This window comes from Hippocampus zosterae, chromosome 18, assembly GCF_025434085.1.
Source record: "Hippocampus zosterae strain Florida chromosome 18, ASM2543408v3, whole genome shotgun sequence".
NCBI classification, from domain to species: Eukaryota; Metazoa; Chordata; class Actinopteri; order Syngnathiformes; family Syngnathidae; genus Hippocampus; species Hippocampus zosterae.
The window spans coordinates 15607094-15629413 of NC_067468.1; the positions used below are offsets into that span (position 1 = coordinate 15607094).

The following is a 22320-nucleotide window of genomic DNA, read 5'->3' on the forward strand; positions in this document are numbered from 1 at the left end:
TTCTATTTTCCTACTATGCATGTTATTGGAACGCGGGCGGAAACCGGAGTACCCGGAGACCGGGAAAAACGTGCACACTCCACACAGGAAGGCCGGAGCCCGGAGCACTGCGAGAAAGACGTGCTCATCGGTCAGCCCTTGACTGATCATTTTAAAATAAACTGTGAAAGGCCACGGGTGGGCAAGTAATTTTACAAGGGCTATGAGAAACCGGAGTGCTAGCAAAGCGTCAAGTCAACATGCTCAACTCAACTTTGTCAACGTTATTTTTCATGTATTGAGATCAAGCATATTGTCCCGTTTCGATAGATTGCGTATTTTTTGGTTGGCACTTTTCATTTTAAACAAAATTATAAGTACGTCTCATTTGTTGTGGAAAAACTGCACAACAATAAAAGTTTAAATGTAAGAAGAACTTAGGAAGACTAAGTTCATCTTTTCAATTCATTTGAAAGACACCGTCCACTCTGCAATTTTTATGAATTTATCTATTTTTGGAGGTAAGTGTGTTCATTTAATTAATAAAATAGAATTTTCTGAACCACGGATGGATTGCATGAATTTCATCAGCGACAAACTACTTTGCAAGTGTGAAGAGCTCAAGACCAATTGGTAGGAAGTGCTTAGCAAGCGTCAATGTCTTGTTCATTGTCCTGACCAGAGCGTTTTTTTTTGGGCCCTTTACAGGTTTTCTGCTCTCATCGGGAGAATTTGCTCGTCAAGTCTGAGGTCCACCAAGAATAGAATTCTTGGCCCTCAACCGTCTGGAATTCCAGCAACTTGGAGATCATCCGAGATCAGTCTCGGAATTTGGAATCTTTCTCCCAGTCTACACATGCTCCGAAATGGCCGAGCCGTCGAACAAATAAACCGTTCAAGGAGCAAAGAGCCCCGTCTATCATTTCAGATGTTTTCATTGGTGAGTGGTAAAGTCAAACAAATGGGCGGTGCTAGCGGCGTTTCCGTGGGGTGCCCATCGGTCGGCGGGAGGCAATATGCAACGGAATGAGGTCTCGTGGAATGGAGTCGAGGGTAGCGCGGATAAACACGGCGCCATTTATTTCTACAGCGTATAGATTATCAAGCGAATTCCACGTGGCTCCGAAACTTTGGTGGAGATTTGACTTTTTTTTTTGTGTCTTGAGGGAAACAAAGAACCCGTTGTCACCGATTACAGCAGAGTGCTGGAAGTCGACTTTTCTCCAGACCTCTTAAGCCTTTTCATGTTTGGGTTTGTGCAAACAGAAAGTAAGCGTTGTTATCAAGGTTAAGGTAACATTTGTTCAACTGTCTGATAGGAGGGAGACTATTAAATGGGCCTCCGAGGGGATTTCGAGAGACGCACAAATTGCGTTTTGTTTTGCTGCCGAGTTCCCCGACGCTTGACTATAATTCATGTTTTGGAGAAAGCCAAATGCCTGCAAAAACCTGCTCATTCATTCATTCATCTTCCGAGCCGCTTGATCCTCACTAGGGTCGCGGGGGGTGCTGGAGCCTATCACAGCTGTCATCGGGCAGTAGGCGGGGGACACCCTGAATCGGTTGCCAGCCAATCGCAGGGCACACAGAAACGAACAACCATTCGCACTCACACTCACAACTAGGGACAATTTAGAGTGTTCAATCAGCCTGCCACGCATATATTTGGAATGTGGGAGGAAACCGGAGCACCCGGAGAAAACCCACGCAGGCCCGGGGAGAACATGCAAACTCCACACAGGGAGGCCGGAGCTGGAATCGAACCCGGTACCTCTGCACTGTGAAGCCGACGTGCTAACCACTGGACTACCGGGCCGCCCGCAAAAATCTGCTGTTCTTACGAATGTGACCGTTTAGCTTTAAAAACGTCTGGAGTGGTTTGTTGTCATGACATGTCCAATTAGGTTTTGCAAAAACCCCTTGCAAATTTTTTAATTAACATTTTTTTACGGTGTTATTAAAGTCCCATGGCATCAAAATGCAAAATTTCCACCGTTTCATGCGCATAACACGGATCCGAACGGATGTTTTTTTTTTTTGTCCACGCGGTAACCTTCCGAAGATTGCCTGCCCGCGTTGTGGTTGCGACATGGCCACTCGAGTGAGCAAAAATTGCGCACCTGCGTCTCATACAGAGCGAAAACTTGGCACCACCTCCCAAAGCTTGGAAGGCTTTGAGGAGTGAACGGCTTCAATGTATTTTGACAGACATTCCTCACTCGGCCTTCCACAGCGAGCGCGCGAGCACATTTTGTGTTAGCTACTCGCTAACAATTCAATGCCGGATTTGAAGGCGCGTGAGACGCAGTTGGGTGCCGTTAAGCCATGCAAATGCGGTATCTTGTGTTTGACAAACACTATTTAACCGTGACTATCGTTTATAATGCACAGAAGGATAAAATAGCAAAAGCTTTCAAGTCACGGGTGCCATGACGCGCATGCGGCAGTTCCATTCAATCAGGGGAGGGGGAGAGCTGACACCTCTCCATATGTTGCGGTCTTGGCGTTACATCAACCTCACTCATGAGTTCCATGCGTATGTTCACGGATGTGCTGGAGTGAGCCTTGGCATCTGCTGCTCTCCCTTTCTCGATGAGCCGTTTTATTAAATTCACGCATTTTAATATCTTTTTGTTTGATTACTCTGCAGGATCTGATTAAATCCTTCTTATGAAATGTTTTGTGTTTCTTGAACCGCCGAACGCAGCGGGCTGCTATTCAGCGCAACAGATATTAAAACTCGGTTGATAACTCAAGATTATTAATTGTCTGGGTAAAATTCTCAAGGTGCTCCGGCACTCAAAGCTGTGAACGCAATGTGTCTCTTAAGGTCTTAAAACAAACAGTCGTGTGACTTTGAATCGAAGCGGCTTTCAACCACGGGTCCGTCATTCAGTCCCAGGTGCCCTTTGTTTGATTCAATGGGGAAAAGTGACATCATCTATATGCACCTCGCCGCTCACCCCCCCCCCCCATTCTCACTTCCCCCTTCGATCTCTAATGGAGGGCTCTTGTGAATAATTAAGGCACTCTGGTGCACTTTATAACCTGGGCTGCAAAGCTTGCTGTGACATTCACCCTAAGTGCACGAGTACAATAGCCCAAGAGGAAACTGCTTTTTATGGATTTTATGGATTAATACAACCAATAACTAAGCAGAAATTCTGAATGACAATGAATTTAAACATGTCTTGCCCTATCAACCGGTGATTTTTACCCTCTGTTTTTTTTTTTTAGTCTACAGGGAGTGCCGACTCATCAGATTCAACATGTCGAGCTCGAGCTCTACACTGATCATTTACACGGACTGGGTGGGATTCAATTAGTAATGGACATGGGAGACCCCTTTGGCGCCAGATGCCACGGAACCGTTTGACCAAGCTAGATTACGTTTATCTTGTGAGAGGACACACACACAAAAAAGAGAGAGCTCTAATTAGGTTTGGGAATCCGATTTCATCCAGTGAGTGCCAGTCGTTGTCACTGCACAAAATGCAATAACAATTACAGATACGCTTTATTGCCTGAGACAGATGGGGAGGGGGGGGGGAGTTCACTTTTAAATCAATTGGTCATTGTGAAAATTGTCCATTCTTCCATTTGATTCTGCCAGTAAAGCCATCAATGTTTAACAGTGTAATTAATTTTTTGCTAGCCTGTAAAATTAAAAAAAAATGTGATTGGTCATCCTATTAACATAAAAAAAAAAAAGGAAATGTGTTTGCAGGATCAACGAACATGTCTGGCTCATAGTGAGGCCAAGCTGCTTCTATTTCTTGTTCTACGGCTCATTTTTCTTTTCATTTTTTTTAACAGCAGTCTCGTCGTCCTGTGACATCATGCTGCATCTGTCAGAGGTCACTCTGTTTGGGGGAGGAGACTTGAAAGGTGTCAATTGCAGGTTGGTCCTATCGAATATTGGGTGCGGATGTTCTCTCTGTCGTGCTCAAAGTAGTCGATCAAAAAGGGACCGATTTCATTCATCCTAATCATCCATATGTATCTTAAAATCCGAGTGGGGAAAAGTCAGGAAAAAAAAATACAAAGCTCGCGAGCTAAGGTGGCTCGATACCCCGGCTTCGTGATAGCACGTTGCATACGTGATATTTCCTCATGAATTTATTTGCGAAACACCCGCGTCTCTGAACGTGATGCTATCACACGAGGCGCCGGCTGCAAGTCCACCTCACCAACCCCCGACATAGAACCACCCACCCTTTCGCTCATGCTCGTGGGCGTGTGCGCGGCGGTGGGTGGGAAAGTCATCTTCTGCTCAAGCTCTCAGGAATCCATTCTAAATACTGCTACAGCTGCATCTGTCTGCATCCCCGCAGTTCAAGAATTTTATTGTTGCGGCCTCCGTCGAGCACTAATTTACTGATGGCTTTTGCGCCTCGCAAAATAACGGTGAATACCTTCCCTCGGCATCCTCTTGGCCAAATATGGATGGCATAGCGCCAGTCAAGGCTGATGACTATAAATTCCATCTTGGAGCAAAATATCCTGTGATCTTTTTGGTTTGGGTGGGGGAGGGAGGAGGACCATATTTCCACTTGGAACATCATAAGCCAAATAAGAGAAATATTGTATTTGTTTGACCACGCCGTGGTCATCACCCGTAATACATAATGCACACTTCATAAAATGTAAATGTGTTCATGTCCTCAGCTTAATTGCATCCCCCCCAAACCAAAAAGATGCATTTTTTTTTTAACGGAAGACCGGTCACCTTGCGACTGGACTGGTGAGCAGTTCAAGGTGTACGCCAGTTTAAATTCAGCTGGGATAGGATCACACCTCACCTACTACCCTAATGAGGACAAGCGGAACGGTAAACGGATAGATGGCCGGATGAGCTCGTAACCGAGGTCGATAAGACTCGGACACAGCTCATACGTCAAGTTCGACATGGCTCGCCCTCGTCGGGTCGTGGGTTTAAGGCTTAGCCGGGCATTGATGGGCAATTTTAAATGGGACATTGATAGGCAATCGACCACTATTCTGATCATAGCCCTTAAAAGATGACCAGGGAAACGATCTCAATTACTTCCAGTTTGCTTGTTAGCAAAAGTCACAAGACGCATTAAGACAGCCATGTCCAAAGTCCGGCCCGCGGGCCAAATCCGGCCCGCGGTCGAATTTCATCCGGCCCTCGGCCCCCGTCATAAAATCAGTGCCGTCTGGCCCGCAGGTTGGGCGCAATGGAACACATGTTGCATTGACTGAGGTCTCGTAGACTGGTGAGTGATGTTTCATAGAGTACTGCTTCCCTCTAGTGGCTAAATGAGTAATAGCATTCACTAAATGAGTAATAGCATTTAGACACTAGAGGGCATCACTCACAAGTTAACAAGACATCACTGCGTGTTTATATTGACTGATATGTCATATTTCAAATTCCTGTTTCAAATGAACCAAAATAAATTCTTAAGATTGTTGAAATTAAAATAAAAATGGAAATGTGAAACAGACTGGCTTACTAAAATTTGCTGAACAATATTGTTGTTCAATGTAAAGAATGTCAGCCAAGGTCGGCCCCCCCGACATTTTACCACATAAAATCTGGCCCCCTTGGCAAAAAGTTTGGACACCCCTGCATTAAGACAAAGCACATGTCAGAATACAATGAATTGGCTTTAATCTCAAATGTGCCGTGAGGTCATCGGGGACACATCATTTTGGCATATATTACAATTCAGCTGTCCAAACTGTCCTAGACTTCCCAGCACGGCCGGTAGACTCGTCCCACCATGCATCTCACGGTGTCCCGCCTCAGGATGGGGATGCTCAGGTCCTGGCCGCCGTTTGTACGTTCGACGGCCTGGCCGTTGTCATCAGCTCGTCGCTTGTAGAGGGCCGGTCCGTTGTGCAGCGCACGCAGGTCACGCCAAAAACCGGGATCGGCAACAACGATGACCCTCTGCCCTCTGGTTTTGCCGTCGGCGACGGCAGCCGCCTCGCCGCGGCTGTTCTCCGTCACCTCCTCGCTCAGCAGGGAGGTGAAGGCGTCCTGCTCCAAGGAGCCGTCTTGAGCCAGGTCCGCGGGCGACGCGCAACAAGAGTGCTGCAAGAGCGCCGCGGCCAAGATGACGCACACGAGGGACTTTCTCATCGTGAAGATCTTTTCGGGAGACCGCTCGGCTTCGGGGACGAATCGCTCCGCAGATGTCTCAGGTTCTAGTCGCGACCTCAAAGCCTTGGGAGCCTTCTTTTATACCAATCGGGAGAGCCGCGCCATCGTCCACGTTGGCTTTTGTCGCGAACGTCATCGTAGGTTCTCCCGTTGCGCTCCGAAAATTAGCTGAACGTAATAGAGGGACGCGCACAACGATTGCCCGGTTCGAGTGTGTTGTCTTCACACAAGTTCATTAAAGTCATGCAGTGGATGACTTTGGACCCTTGATAACGAAACGGCGGGACGTCTTTGAGCAGCAGAAAGCAAGATGACTTCCTCCAAAATGGCTGACCTTTGAAATAATGGCGCTGGATTAACCACCCGTCGGCGCATTGTGGCTTTCTAATCTGTGATGAAGGCTAAACTACTTCGACTCATTGTTGGCTATTATTTTTAAGGCAGTGGCCAAAGAGGATTAACGGGACATGCTGACAAACGCTGGCTGAAGTGTTTGCTTGTCCAGAAGGCATCTTCTTGTCAACGTGGCAGAGACAAAGTGGAGCTTGAAGATCATCCAAAAGCCCCGATGGTGATGATATTAGCTTGCATACGCAATTTTGTCTAATTATTTTGGAAGACTCCCTCTTCCCATGTCTTGGTGGGAGTCGGCGAAGGCATCGGACACAATGTGTCCATTCCGAATCATCGCACGTGTATTGCTAATAATGTTAAACAACGGCAGACAAACAGCCCCGAAATGTATGCGCACGTCATACCTGTCAACTTTTCGGAGCGCAAACCTGTATAAACTACCAAAAAAAAAAAATCCGTATAAAGAGCAACAAAAAAACCCCTTATAACATACCAAAGCATTTTATGTCAAAATAACGGCACAGAAAAAAAACCCACAAAATTTTTATTCCGGAAATGAAAGCATTCGAGTAGACGAGCACCGTTCTGGGCAAAAGCAAACGGAACTACCTGTCGGGGGTGGGGGGGGACAAAAAACGGAAATTTTCAGAATCCGTATGATTTGTGCGATACGGCATATATACATTAAGATACGTTATACGTTCACCACAAAATCCGTACGAACTATGGCTAAACCGTATGAGTTGACAGGTATGCGACTTATTGCAAGCAGGAGGCTCCCAGAAAAGCTTGCCAAGCCCCGAAAAACAAAGGTCAGCAATGGGAACCCAAAACCTTTCTTTGACTGTTAGGCAGGCGTGCCACAGAGCACTGTACAAGGTGCTGCCTAATTGTCAAACACACCAAATGGCTCGTTAATCCCCCCCCAAAAAATCATATCTCTGTACAAGGAAATCCTAACTGAAGCTAGTTCTTTCCATTTGAGTTGGTGCTGGGGGGGGGGGGGGGGGCGACACATTGGTGTTTGCTACACCTGAAGAGCAACCTGCAATGTTGAACCAACTAATGACGGGAAACAGCAGAACTCCTAAGAGTGCTGAGATGACAGCCAAAACCAGCGCTCTTAGCAATTATGAGGCTCACGACGTGAATGGGAGCTGCTGGTGCGAGGTCGGGGAAAAAAGATGAAAGCGAGGAGAGGAAAGATGACCACGGATCTGCGTTTTTTTTTTTTTTTTCCCAGCATTTTGTTTCCTTCACGCCACAAGAGCATAACGATGGCGCTAACCATGAGACGCTTCAATACAAGCAAATGTCTGCGATTTTGTGGACCCAATAGAACGTAATGGGAGGTCGAAATTCATCCACCACAGGAAGTGTCTGAATCACTCCTCCTCTCCACTGTCCATAACAGTAAGGGACCGGTTCTCCTTCTTTGCCGATGTTCATGTTGCCATGGAGACCGGTTATCGAGCCGATCGCATGCAACCTTGCCCACGCAGGCCAGATTAAGCATACCGACATCATGGGCGGACCTGGACGTCAAAGGTTAGCAAGTGTCTCTTTTTGTATCAACAACTTTGCGAAGATGTCTACTCACAAAAAATCCGAACGAGAAATGAACGGCAGCAAGAGAACCGTACGGAATACACATTCGGCTGACGTTTTAATAGGTACGCCCGCACCATCTAAAAATATCCTTTTTTAAAGAGAGGTTCGGAGCCGGGTGAAAAAGGTACTATTTCAGAAGGCGAACGCTAGGTTAGCGGAAGTTGTTTGTGCACTTGTAGACAATGCCGATGTTGTGCATTTATGCGGGTGTAGAATTGTGCACACAACGCAAGCAAAGCAAACAAATTTGTACTGCATATAACACGTGTGCCTTGAAAATCTTTGCTACACGGCTCTAGACTGGAATACATAGTATCCATACTCCCACGCACGCAGCTGACAAAATGCCCGCTCACTCGGAACACCTGGAAAACCTACTGTATTCATAAGAGCCATATTCGCCCTGCAGTGAAGCACAGTCAGAGAGTTTGGAGAGGACCGACTTGGGCCTTCATGCTGAGCTGGCAGCCAGTTCCAGACATACTGGCCGGCTGACAGTCAAAACGTTGCTGCAGAGGCTCAGCAACAAGCTCTGTGGTTTTCATTTGGTCTCAAATGCACGGCAACAAGACCAGGGTGTTATATTTAACAGGGTCTGCATCACTTTCAATAAAAACAAAGGCGATGTGATGAGAAATGGCGTGGGACTGAATATTGGGGTCAGAAATACACACTCACAGTGTTTTATCTCACACACACACACACACACGCACGCACAGATTAAGCCACCAGAATCGTACCGTTGGCTACAACGCTATGCGGGTCGCTTCCGGTGAAGGTTGGAGAAACTTTCAAGTAAAACTTGTTGCTGTTAACAGCGTGCTCCCGCTGTATACTAACGTAAAAAGATCCTAAGGATTTACCGCTGACGAATGATAGACTGGCGAAATTTACTCAGGCGCCCCACGTGTGGATGGATGGATGGCAGAAGCTCGAAACCGTCATTCGATGTTGGAAAAAAAAAAAAACGAATTTTCCACAGAAGTCATGCAACATGGCCCCGACAGTAAACACAGGTGTAAATTTGGTTTATAGTTCATTGAGAGCGGCCCGGTAGCCCAGTGGTTAGCACGTCGGCTTCACAGTGCAGAGGTACCGGGTTCGATTCCAGCTCCGGCCTCCCTGTGTGGAGTTTGCATGTTCTCCCCGGGCCTGCGTGGGTTTTCTCCGGGTGCTCCGGTTTCTTCCCACATTCCAAAAACATGCATGGCAGGCTGATTGAACACTCGAAATTGTCCCTGGGTGTGAGTGTGAGTGCGAATGGTCGTTCGTTTCTGTGTGCCCTGCGATTGGCTGGCAACCGATTCAGGGTGTCCCCCGCCTACTGCCCGGAGACGGCTGGGATAGGCTCCAGCACCCCCCGCGACCCGAGTGAGGATCAAGCGGCTCGGAAGATGAATGAATGAATGAATGAATGAATGAATGAATGAATGAATGAATGAATGAATGAATGAATGAATGAATGAATGAATGAATGAATGAGTTCATTGAGAGAGGCGGCTGGCTGCCTGCTATGGCGGAGTTCGAAGATCTATGCTGTTCATTCTTTGTTGTGATTTAGGCATACGCACTGCTCAGCAAGACAATCAAAGACATTGTGGAGCTGCCCGTTTCATTCATTTATTTATTTCAGGTATTGGATTTGCAACCAGAAAATAAAACAACCCATTTATGGCGGTATCTTAAGACATGTGGCCTTCGGAAAAAGGGAAACGGCGGGTTCTACTGGAGAACAAGTAGCTGAATGTCACCCTGCCGTTAAACAGAAGACTTGATGGAGCAGCGATTGGATTTAATTAAACGTCTAACAGGTGGTCAAATGACAGGAGCGTGATTTTTTTTTTTTTAATTTCCCTTAATTGCACCCAGGGGGACAAAGCTGTTAGCGCAAGTCTTGCAACCTTCCTCTGCAGACACATGGAGGAATGTGAGGAAGATGATTCGACCCTCATCCTCCACAGAGAGGAACCCTTTTTTTTTCTTCTTCAACTCATTTTTTTATTGTGGCTGTCATTGCAATGGCAATGTTTAATTTGGTGGTTTTATTTTGCGGTGGCGTATAGCTACACATTGTATTGTAAAGCTGTCATTGTTTGCAGCGGTTATCTATTTTTAGCAAAAATGCTGTCAACACTGGAAAGTGAAGATAAGGAGTAAACGATACGTACACGTAGCACACATTGGCTCCCAATTTGTGGGCTTGTTATACACCACAGTAAAAGTAAAAAGCTACTGGCTCTGAAATGCATTTATGTACACAAGGAAAAATGTATTGATAATTACATATACATTTTCATTTGCCATAAAAGGGGGAAAAAACACAAAATGGTTTCTCTCAGTGATACAATAAAAAAATAGTATTCTAAAAATAATCAAAAGAAAACCTCCCCAAAGTCTTTTGGCAACATTAGAGCTCCAGCCCCACTCCCCACCCTCATTGTTGAAATCATCATCATCAAACAAAGATAAAATTAAATGAGTAACTTACTTTGGGCCTTCCCAAGGCTTGCAGAAGATGTGAATGATGCATCCTTCAGTTGACTGTGTGGCTTGTGGAATATTCCAAATTTTTCATAGAGGAAGAAAAGTGTTCAGGAAACAGGACTGAGTGACACGCCAGCAACATGACAAAGACTGAATTCAATGTTTTTTCTTTTTGTAAACAAAGTTTGGCTGGAAAATTGAGAAGGTCAAATTACAAATATGTTACACAAACCAAAAAAAGTGCAACATAATTTAAAGTATTGGATTTAATGGTAAAGTCTCATTTTATTGCTTTAAAAAAATATTTTAGTGCTCATTCCAAAAGAAAAAAATCGTAAACGTTTGACGTTATTGTTTACGAGGTAGTTGGCTCGACTTGGGTGCCGTGCGTTCTCATCGATTTGCAAACGTTGTGGACAGAGTCCGACAAAAATGCAAAAATGAGCTAATAACAACTGAAAACATACACTTGAGTGTTCAGCGCCACGAGCAATTTGGGAGAATGCGCTCTTATCGAGAAAACAGTTTAATCGGACGAGTCGCTTGGAATGCAGAAAATGAAACGGAGGGAATTCAAACAAATGGGAAATAGCCGCTCAACCTGCGGTGTAAATGCAGCCTTCACGGTTTCAGGAAAAAAAAACGGATGGCCGGACAAGTAAAATGATGTCACGTTCGCCCATAAAGTGGCTCATTTCCTCAAAGGTTTACGTCACGTGCGTGTTTGCCGTTACCATGGAGACACTTCCGTCGTCCGGACGCCGTTTGGACATGCGGAGTTTTTCCTCCACGAAAAGCAGCTCACTCACACCTGACTCATCTAAGTCTTGGTATATCCCATTTTTTCTCATCCAAAATTTGCTGAAATGGCGGACGGCGTAGTTGCTGAAAGTCAACCAAATGACGCCCCCCAAGAGGTGAGTTTTATTCTTTTTCATCCCTCAGGAGATTTGTCCCTTGAGTGACATTCAGGGGGCACTTGAGTAATGTCGACTTTTCATGTCTTAACACTCAAATGTCATATTTCATCCAACTCCAAGCAAACCAGGGAGCACATTCTGAGACACGGACACAAGGGAATCATCACCATGAACACAGGAGCGAAGATGGAAAGTATCACCACCCTCAAATCTGCATTTGCCCCTCCAAGGAGTGCAGGGGTGAGGCTGCAGGGTATGTGTAGGTTTTTTTTCCCCTTCTTTTTGGCAGACCATAAGGGGCTGTCCCAATTCAACAGTCACATGGCTCAAGTGTGACCATTCGTTTTATTTCTTCATCTGCTTCCTATCTTCAGGCATCAGGTCTGAGCTTTTGGAAAGAAGAATTGCACAGATAATACGGTAGGCATTTATATTCCACCTTCGATTCCATTGTACCTGTTAGAATGACAATAAAGACAATTTTATTATCGTCATACCTTGTATCCCTTTACCGGAACTTGGCCTTAGGCTGACAAAAAAAATTGCATCTTGTTAAAAACGGAAACGTCATCAATCCTAAAAGAACACATTGTGGATCCAAGTATTGATATAATCGTGGAATAATGGTTTGATGATGTTTTTTGCAGGGACAAGATTCATGCAGAACGGAACCCACCGCTTCCCCAAACGGAGTTCGCCACCACAACTCAGAGAGATTTTCGAGTCGAGGGATTTGTACCCCAAACGACTAAAATCAACCGAGTATGCGAGCGCACACTTTTTGGGTCTTGCATATTTTGTGTCACGGCAATCACGCCGCTTTTGCACTTTGGCCTCTCGAGACGCGTTGTATCAAAAAGATGGATTCCTACTGAATTTGCATAGCCCAAGCGGCTAAATCCGCACCCGTAAAAACATTTCTGAAAACAGATCACCAAGATTAGTTGTATTTTTGATGATTGAAAAATACAAATGATTGTTTTGTTTCGTTTCTTTTCATTTTGTTGCTTCTATTTCCAGTTTCATGATTATACAACTGAGCAGGCCATCAGCTATTGGAGTGAAAATTACCAGAGGATACAGGTGGGTCACAATTGCTCGGGGAATGTACTTGTTGTTTCATTAAAAACACCTTTTTGGTTTGGATTATTATTATTTGTTTGGACATTTGTTTTCTGTGAAAGGTTGCAGTGCTTCGTTCCCTTACACTGAGCACTGACGGGACCATCCAATTTCAGCATTTCAACATTTACCGTTGCTTTGTGTTGCAGGGGGTGAGTGCGGTTGAGTGCCCGAACACACCCTTTCGGAAGTCGGCCCAATTTTCCACCCCCATCGGTGAGCAGCGGGAAGACATTGACCCCTTCATTTAATAATTGACAAAATCAATGTTTTTTTGTTTTGTTTTTTTAAATAAAGTGGGCTTGCCCTTGTATGCTTCTGCTGATGACATCTCTGCTGGCTCGTTATCATTACCGATGTCTGTAAACTACATTTGGTCACATTGACATCAATTTATTTTCCACCCCACGAGTGTCATTTTTGTAAACATTTTCAGTAATTGGCGTCAAGGTTGAGTCGTAGTTTGTACCCCCTTTGTCTGACAGGGGACTTTGTTTCAAATCATTGACTTAACCTTCCGTGTCAACTACTTGCTGCAACTATCAAAGGGCTGGAAAACAAATGCTGCACACAAAAACCTCCAAACAAGCAAGAAAATATCATGAAAGTGCGCCGGCACCTCGAGAAAGCCAAAAGGAAAGACCTGCACCTCCGGTCTTAGCAGATTGTGAAACGCAGCAATGTCACCGGGAAATCAAAACGGGGCTTTACTAGCGAATCTCATCACGCGTGTTCTGTCAGTCACAGGACAATGCCGGGAGATGTTGATCCTTTCTCAGCATTCAGGAAGGATTAGTGGGCGGTAGCTATGGCGACGAGCAATTTTAGCTTATATGTATGCAGATTTTCTGTCAGAACATTACATGACACCAGAAAGTCTTGGAGAGGATTCGTACGTGTCATTTTAGATGTGTGTGTGTGTGTATATATATTTTCTTTAAGTACCATAAAAACATCCACTCACGCAAAAAACAAACATGAAACACAAAGCAATTCCAAAGTTGGTAAAGATACGTCTCGTTAATTATAGTACAGGTTTGATTGTTCATACATGAACCAAAATGCCCCGTTGATGGATCACCTTTTCTTCCCAGGGAAAAGATTGGAAAGATCAAGATGACAGATAGACGGGCCCCTCGCGTGAAGTTTTAGAAGCAAAATGCGCGGCTCAGCAGAGAAAGTCACTGATGGTCGCTCATGCTACGCCTCGAACAGGCACCGCTTACCAGGAGGAAGTGGGCGGTAATTACAGTCACGCAGTAGGGGAAGATGGTCTCCAGCACACACACACACACGGAGTCCAAGTGCCACAGCTGATAACGAGCATCTAATGAGCGGTGATGTCACGACAACACAGATGCTGGCCGCCAACTCGCTTTTTTCGCCTCACTCTCTCTCAGCTGTCCACAGCTAAAAATACACTGAATTGGGGCTGAAGCTAACTGATGAACTTTTTTTTTTTCCCAAAAGGATTCAAAACAATTTTCCCGTGTTATAATGTGAAATATAAAATTGCCAAGGCGAAGACTTGACGAAACTTAAATGGTCAGGGTACTGTATCATAAGACCCTCTGCCTACAATCAAGACTGAAAGAAGAACATTTTAATGAGTTTATTGAACAAAATATTTAACAGTATCTTGGCTATACATATATACATATCTTACGTTGTCCCGTATAGCACAATGCCAGCAGTGTAGATAAACACTGTCTTCAAAAGGTGATCCAAGGAAATATTCATACATCATTGACTTCAAAACACATGATACAAATTGGAATATAGAAAGCACAAAAAAATAAGATATTTTCTGTGAAAAGTACTCACTCCGAGGACAGAAAATGTATTCATACAAAACCCCCCCAAAAAACCCAAACCTTCATGTTTTTGTTTTGTAGTTGCACTATTCAGGTCATAAAAAATACCTGGAATTTCCTCCGTTTTTGGGTTGATGGTTGATGTTCCTCTGCATGGAAATCTCACACAAAAGACTTATTCTAGAACAAATAAAGCAGTGGCTCGGCCACCGGATATTCTGATGTCCGCTTCTCAGATAACATACACATCAGACTTCTCCCCGAGAAGCCAGTAGGTTCTCATTTTACCTTTGCCCTGAAACACACAAATCAATAAGTTCATTAAGAGGAACGAAGGATGCCTGAGGGTCACGTTATATCCACAATTTGCTTGCTGAAATGTGAGCACTTTGCTGTAAAACTGCTTACTTTCATTTCAATATCTCCTCGTAACTGTAGATCAAAGTAGCCGAACTCGTCCAATACTTCTTTGGTAGCTGAGGAGAGGTGGATCTTCAAAGCTGTAAAAAACACGTTCTTTTTTTTACTTTTTCCCCCAAAGAACTCCTTTTACAACATGTCTTCATGATCAAATTGCCACATTTGTGTCCAGGACTTGAGTCGAACCTTTCCAAAAAATGGAGCGGTCACGCTCAGTCTTGTCTGATCTGAAATGCTACCAAGTCTGTATTATTCTGAGCGTTTGCCGCAGATGGTGGATATTTGAGACGCGGATCTTGACGGCGGCTTCGGGCTGCAATTTAGCGCTGGCTAAGGGCCCCTCCACTTTAAGTGCTATCAATTATTTACCAGCAGAAGCAGAACACAGGAAGCGACTTAGCAGTTAATCAATACTTGCTCCAGTGATATCCCACCACACGTTCAGAACATGACTTCCTGTCATTGCACGTTAAAAATAGAACCATCACTAAAAAAAGGCTTGGATGGCTTACATGACAAAGGGGATGAGGAGGGAATTTTTAATTGAATTAAACAAGATTTTACAAACCACGCCGGGTTTGTAAATCTTGGTTATAGGTTGTAGGCTGAAAATGGTCAGCAATAGGAAATTTGTATCACATGTTGGAGAGTCAGACTGTAAAGACACTCGAGTGGTTCGGAGAAAAACAAACAATAACAAGGGATTCTGACACTCACCCTCGCCATTCGACTCCATTCGGGATGCTGTGTTGACAGTATCTCCAAATAAACAGTATCTGGGCATTTTCAAACCAACCACTCCAGCACAGACTGGACCTACAAAAAAAAGTACTATTACATAATGTAGCTCATTGCTAGATTGATTATGGACATAAATAGCGCTAGCTAGGTAGCTAGCTACCTAGCTAGCTTTATTTATCTACCTTTATTTATCTAGCTAGGTAGCTAGCTACCTAGCTAGATAAATAAAGGTAGATATGGGTCATTTGTAAATAGCATCAGGCTAAAATGATGCAGATACATGTTCTTATAATTTAAGATATCCTTTATTAGTCCCACACTGGGGAAATTTACAATTTTATGAGAATTCTATAGGCTTGTGTCAGAAAATTTCATCGCTAGCACATACACCAGAGCACGGCATGCACGAACAGACACTCCTATGGCCTGCTTTACTGAATCTACTAAAATTGTAATCAGCGTACTTGATCATTTTGAGACATTACATTTAAAGCTTAGGACAACGCACGCAAAAAAACAACAACCCTGCTTTGGTACCATATTGTCAGTTACTCACCACTCAGACAAAAAGTGGTTTATTCAAGAGCGTTGGAGGACTGCAAGAGGTCAAGGATTGCATTCTCTTAGGCATAGCCTTCATCCATACGTATGGCCACCCGAAGATTTAGTCTCACCTGTGTGGATACCTATCCTAAGTCTCAGCTGGTCGTTGGGTCTGTGTCGGATCTTGAACGTTTTCACTTGCTCGAGCAATGCCAGCGACATCCCGGCGATCTCTCGGGCGTGGAGTTTCCCGTTCCGCACAGGCAGACCTGACACCACCATGTAGGCGTCACCAATGGTCTCCACCTGAGGTATAAATCAGACGTCATCATTCATGTCAGACACTTGTATCGAGTCACGATTAGAGCTTAGCACCGAGACTTGGACTTACTTTGTAAACATCAAAGTTGTCAATGATGGCGTCAAAACAGGTGTACAGGTCATTGAGCAACGTGACCACCTGGAGAGGAACAGAGCAGCTTGTTAACTTTCATGTTTCTCAACTCTGGGGCGAAGTACCCGTATGAAAAAAAAAACACACATGAGTACAGGGAAAACATTAGCAGCAAACTCCAAAAAAGAAACATCTGGACTGGGATTCTGAATCTAGAAGACATTCTAGATGGAGTTGAAACACAACTTTCTTTTTGTTTTGTTTTTCGCCATTAGAGAAGTTTAGCTGCTTAAGCCTTGCCGGGAATACGCATTCCCTGAGAGCTTTGGGACAGCAACAATCTCAAGTACCGACTGCAGCTTTCCATATGCAGTAGCCTCGTAATGCGCTGCCTCAGTGACACCGCAGTAACTAAGGCAATTCCCTTGAGGAGGAGGGCATAAGGTTGTCCAAACATGACCGTGTGACCCTCCGGTTCTGGTCGAACATCATAACAGTGTTTCTTTTAAGAATCGGAGGTAGCGCTTGTGGTTTAATATGACTCAACTCTGCGTCACTGTACTCTTGACAGTTTCTGAGTTACAGTAAGCGTATCGAAACACTCACTTGAGGGAAGAGTAAGACTTACTTGGAGATAGGTAAGTGAAATTGGTCCATGGAAAGTCGATTTGAATACTTTTGTTCGATGTTTAAGGATGATGTCGCAGTACCTGAAGCGGCGTACTCTCCGCAGACATGGACGTGAAGCCCACGATGTCGCTGAAGTAAATGGTGACGCTGTCGAAGGCTTCCGCCTGGACCGTTTCGCCTCGCTTTAGCTGCTCTGCTACAGAACTGCGGGCGCAGAGAGGCACCAGTTCAATACGTAAATGTACTATAAGACAGGAACGAATAAAATGCTGGCGGAGTCTGTGAGGACATGAACGTGAAACAAATAGCGGGGAAGGTAAGAACTGTCCTTTCTGTCAAGCTCACCTAATTACTGACTGGGGTGTCTTTGTATGAGCGAGTATTTTTCAGATGGAAAATGGATAGAACGTTGGGGAAAGGTGGGAGTTGCTAGTGATGCGTTTCCCAGGCTTCTCAGTCCACTCACTATCTGCTCTTTACTTCAATGCGATTTTTCGGTCGCCTGTCAGGCCTTTGTGTTCCCTCTCATCTACAGTGAGATTGCATCACGGAGAAAAGCTTCAATGTGGCGTTGAGCCTGATAAATGCATTTTGGAACTGTGGACGTGCTACTTGTTGCAGACAAGCAGGTACAACACAGTGATATTGTGTATGGCTCATTCATTCATTCATTCATCTTCCGAGCCGCTTGATCCTCACCAGGGTCGCGGGGGGTGCTGGAGCCTATCCCAGTCGTCTTCGGGCAGTAGGCGGGGGACACCCTGAATCGGTTGCCAGCCAATCGCAGGGCACACAGAAACAAACAACCATTCGCAACCACACTCACACTTAGAGCGTCCAATCAGCCTGCCACGCATGTTTTTGGAATGTGGGAGGAAACCGGAGCACCCGGAGAAAACCCACGCAGGCCCGGGGAGAACATGCAAACTCCACACAGGGAGGCCAGAGCTGGAATCGAACCCGGTACCTCTGCACTGTGAAGCCCACGTGCTAACCACCGGACTACCGGGCCGCCCTGTGTATGGCTCACTTGAATGTAAATATAAACTGAGAGTAGAAACAATTTCTCGGCACGAACGGGGGAATTTGTCGCAGTTTAAATCCAGCCTTGGTGGGAAAAGATGCGTGTGTTTGTGAATGTTTTTTTTTTTCTTACTGTGGTAAAATTTGATAGAGAAGATTTTCCGCTTTCCTTTTCTCCTCCAGGTAAGCTTGCGTTCGCTCCTCCACCAGATTCTCCAGATTGTTAGCGTACTGTTCCATTCTGGAGAGCAGGTTGTTAAGGATACTGGTGCTGCCTTCCCTGTGGGAAACACCCCCATAGAGCAGAATTAGACACACTGCTGACAGTTTGGTGTAGCAAACAACTCAACTGCATTCGAAGTTATGGAAAAGGCTGAAAAACGCTTAGTTCTCGGTACCTCTAATCATATCTGGTCCACAGACCTGAGGCAGCGGACAGGTGAGGAGGAGCTCAGAGAGGTAAGGTGGGGCCAGACCATTTCAAGATTTGAAAACAAATTATAGGATCTTAAAAAGAACTCTAAAATGACCCAGTGAAAGGAGTGATGTGCTCCCTCTGCCGAGTACCAATCAAGAGCAGCAGTATTTTGGCCCAACTGGAGACGCCTCATGGAGGATTGGCTGACTCCCAAGTAAAGCGCATGACAGTCATCCGGCCGAGATGTGACGAAGCATGAATGACTTTTTCAAAGTGCTCTTGAGAAAGCAGAGGCTTGAAAAAGATGAAAGACGCTAAGGACCGGAACCTTTCCAATATCAAGCATCTAAGTATCCAAATGTTTTGCACGTAGTAGGCATTGTGCAACTCTAACGAGAAATGAGATGGAGGTGAGCTGCGTTCATGATCTGTCATCTTTTCCATCATGGCGTACATTTTTAATACACATGAGAACACGGTACTTTGGATGCTCTTATCACAGTTCCTTTGGGATAACTATAGAAGTGGCATTCTCATTGGCACTCTCATTCTCGCTGGCACTCCCCGCATGCGCACGCATACTGCGCTCGCACAGAGAACACGTATCCAGGAATTTACTCCAAAGGAGAAAATTGTGAGTCATCAGCACCACATTGCCGGTGTAAAGTATCAATGTCTGGCTTCCTGCCATGTTTCTCATGTGTCAGACATCCTACAAACACCCACGCGTCGTTTAAGTTGAAAGAACAACAAATCGGAGGCATGCTACCCACTGAGGGCTAACATCAGGCTGTGCGCAATCACACCATTTTGTCTCGATTGTTTTTTTTTTCTTCCCCATCATTCATCGGAACCTGAAGAGAAAAATGAAGCCGCAGCCTAATCATGACAGCGAGTCGCGAATTGATCGTTCTCATGAATAAAACAGACGCTATGCTTCAAATTTGTTTTTAGGCAAGGACCAAGAAATGGCCGTTTAATGCTCAAATTCGTTTAACTATGTTTAGAGACCACCGCGTTGAACTTTTGTTCGAGCATCTAACCGGACCAAGATTTAAAGAGACAAGCTGATAAATGAAGGCCCAGATAAAGGCGGGCGTCCGCTGGTCTCAGAATGTTGGTTTTACTTTTGTCCCATCACTTTGAGGTTCACTTTGGAAAAGTACGACGTTTTTAAAATCGGTATTTTGTATCAGTCCTTGATATGAGAGTGACGCTCTCGTTTTCCCCACACGAGCTTTGGATGATTTCGGGGGAAACATTGGGCCCAGTCACAGTGATAAATGTGTATTATTAAGGACCTCAAGATCCAAATGCAGATACAACAAAATAAGCATTGGGCGCCGTCAACGGTACAGTTTGGTGGAGACCGGCTGAGTGCTTTCTTGTTTACAAAGTAGTTAAGCATACTTGTTGTAGCATAAGGCGGCTAGTATACGCACAGTCGGACTTGCGCAGCGAGAGGTCGGCTTTTGGTGGAGTTTTAACTCCGTGCGGGTTAAACAAACCGTTTAGTGCTGAACACCCCTCTTGTTACCGTGTCCTTCGGGCCCGAGCTCGTGAGCGGGCCAAATGGAGCGGCGCACATCCATCACGTCACGCCGACGACATGCATCGACTGGATGAAAATAAGCAGCAACGGCGCATTGCGCAATGAAAAGGGCCCCGCGCACATGTGTGGGAGGGCAGCGCATGCCACTGTCAAGATCTTCCTTGAGTGATTCCGAGGTGATCGATCACGGGGCGCTCTCTCTCCCTCCAGACCAGGCCAAATGGAAAGCTCGACATGACTAAGATTATCTGCCATTTGACTGATGGAGGAGGGGTCAGACTGGCGGCAAGACATAGCAAATACCGTTGTGTAATTGCTTCAAACTGAAGACCAAAAAACATACAGATGTTTCTCAGCCTTCATCCTATTTTCAAAATGTTCGTGTCAACGGAAAGCTTGCTAAAAACTTTTCATTAATTCCCAAGTTAAAGCGGAGTAGACGTACAGAAAAAAAAAATGCGAGCCAATCATTTGCCGTCGTGTTTGTTACTACGCACACTTAGTGAAGGAGGTCCTTAATATTGTCGATTAAGCGAAGCAAAACACTTCTTTTTAATTAGGTTGGCTCCTACATGAATTATGAGTGCGTTCGACAAGGTTCTGTGTATGATTGAATTTCATTTCATAGAACCTGGCTGCGGATGGAACGATAAACACGGATTTCTCGGCTCTAGGCGCCGTGCGGCCAGGGCGCATCTCAAGTTTGCTTTGTCATCGTTGATCACTGAAGACCCCTACTCGGGAATGCCAAAACCAACGGGTTCCAACTCCCGCTACCGATGCATTTTATTCATAGCTCAATTCTATTTATGTTCAGTTACCATCCATCCATCCATCCATCATCTACCGCTTATCCGGGGCCGGGTCGCGGGGGCAACAGCTTTAGCAGGGAAGCCCAGACTTCCCTCTCCCTAGCTACTTCGTCCAGCTCTCCCCGGGGGATCCCGAGTCGTTCCCAGACAAGCTGGGTGACATAGTCTCTCCAGCGTGTCCTGGGTCTTCCTCGGGGTCTCCTCCCGGTGGAGCATGACCGGAGCACCCGGAGGCGCTCAGGAGGCATCCGAATAAGATGCCCAAGCCACCTCATCTGGCTCCTCTCGATATGGAGGAGAAGCGGCTCGACTCTGAGCCCCTCCCGGATGACCGAGCTTCTCACCTTATCTCTAAGGGAGAGCCCGGACACCCTGCGGAGAAAACTCATTTCGGCCGATGTTCAGTTACATTATCGGGAAATGTCTCCAAGCTTGCGTCAAGCATAATAAACCGCAAAGACTCTTTGGATCACAGAGTCAGCGGCGGCGCTCCGAGAACGGCGGCTGCCCGTTGGAAAAGCAGACCGACAAAACCTCTGGTGGCATAAAGTGCAAGCTCGCCAGTGCTGATTGAGGCCTATGAACAGGCCACCGGCAGCCAAGAGAGTGATTTGATTAGGAAAAAGAAGCTCGCCCATCATCATTAGGGATGGTTTCAACGCCACCGGGCCTCGATCGATACATTCGGCTTGGCTTTTATGCGGATTGCCCGAGTCGGGAGTGCCCAACCGTTTTGGACCGAAAATCCACTTTTCACTTTTTTTACTTTTAAGAATGGAATTAAAATCCTTCCAAATGCAAGATGGCGGCGTCTTACTTGTTGAGCTTGGCCATGTAGATCTTGATGTGGCCAAAGTCGGGCCTTTCCGCGGGGTCCTCGGCCCAGCAACCCTCCATCAGGATGGTCAGCTCCTCCGAGTGACATCTCGTATCCGTCGTGGGCCGAAAGTACGGCTTCTGGCCGTTTCTGACCTTCTGCACAATCTCTGCGGTGGAGAGGAAAGGTCGCGTTGAGCCAAACGCTAAACAGATCTCTGTTGGCCATTTTGGGAAACGTGGCACTCCAAAAGGTTATCGCCGCTTCCTCTTCTTTTGCTTTCAATCGTGTTTGGAAAGCACTACGATCGTGTTTCGAGATTCTGCTGTTATTTGAAAGACCTTGGAAAAGCTTCAGGTTCCTTTTTTTTTGCCTGTTCGTGGATTAGCGGCATTTGTACAATCACCACTGAGCGTGACCGTGAATAAACATCTCAAAAACGTCATCCGCTGACGAAAATCCCCCAAGGGGATTTTAAATAGCCATTGTGCTGATCTCAAGGTTGAGCACTTGCTCTTGAATTGCTTTCAAGGTTTTCCTTTTGCCACCGAGG

General features: G+C 45.5%; 3 protein-coding genes across 3 annotated transcripts in view; 1 reads left to right on the forward strand and 2 right to left on the reverse strand.

Annotated features, from left to right (window-relative positions):
- Positions 1-5600: 5600 nt before the first annotated feature.
- pmchl (pro-melanin-concentrating hormone, like) lies at positions 5601-6664 on the reverse strand. The gene has a single exon (XM_052051148.1). It carries the CDS (start codon positions 6089-6091, stop codon positions 5693-5695), a length of 399 nt encoding a protein of 132 aa, XP_051907108.1. The 5' UTR covers positions 6092-6664; the 3' UTR covers positions 5601-5692.
- Positions 6665-11284: 4620 nt separating this feature from the next.
- Positions 11285-12933, forward strand: spag8 (sperm associated antigen 8). Its single transcript, XM_052051143.1, has 6 exons — positions 11285-11478; positions 11602-11734; positions 11856-11901; positions 12129-12243; positions 12502-12564; positions 12753-12933. Exons 1-6 carry the CDS (start codon positions 11428-11430, stop codon positions 12852-12854), a joined length of 510 nt encoding a protein of 169 aa, XP_051907103.1. The 5' UTR covers positions 11285-11427; the 3' UTR covers positions 12855-12933.
- A 1267-nt stretch (positions 12934-14200) lies between these two features.
- The window catches only part of npr2 (natriuretic peptide receptor 2), a 30095-nt gene continuing 21975 nt past the window's right edge, over positions 14201-22320 (reverse strand). Inside the window, exons 15-22 of the mRNA XM_052051083.1 lie at positions 21768-21936; positions 18302-18448; positions 17226-17349; positions 16513-16581; positions 16253-16427; positions 15555-15653; positions 14826-14917; positions 14201-14712 (exon numbers count right to left, since the gene is read on the reverse strand). Coding sequence (XP_051907043.1) covers positions 14650-14712; positions 14826-14917; positions 15555-15653; positions 16253-16427; positions 16513-16581; positions 17226-17349; positions 18302-18448; positions 21768-21936 — 938 coding nt within the window. The 3' untranslated portion in view covers positions 14201-14649. The remainder of the gene's footprint in view (positions 14713-14825; positions 14918-15554; positions 15654-16252; positions 16428-16512; positions 16582-17225; positions 17350-18301; positions 18449-21767; positions 21937-22320) is intronic.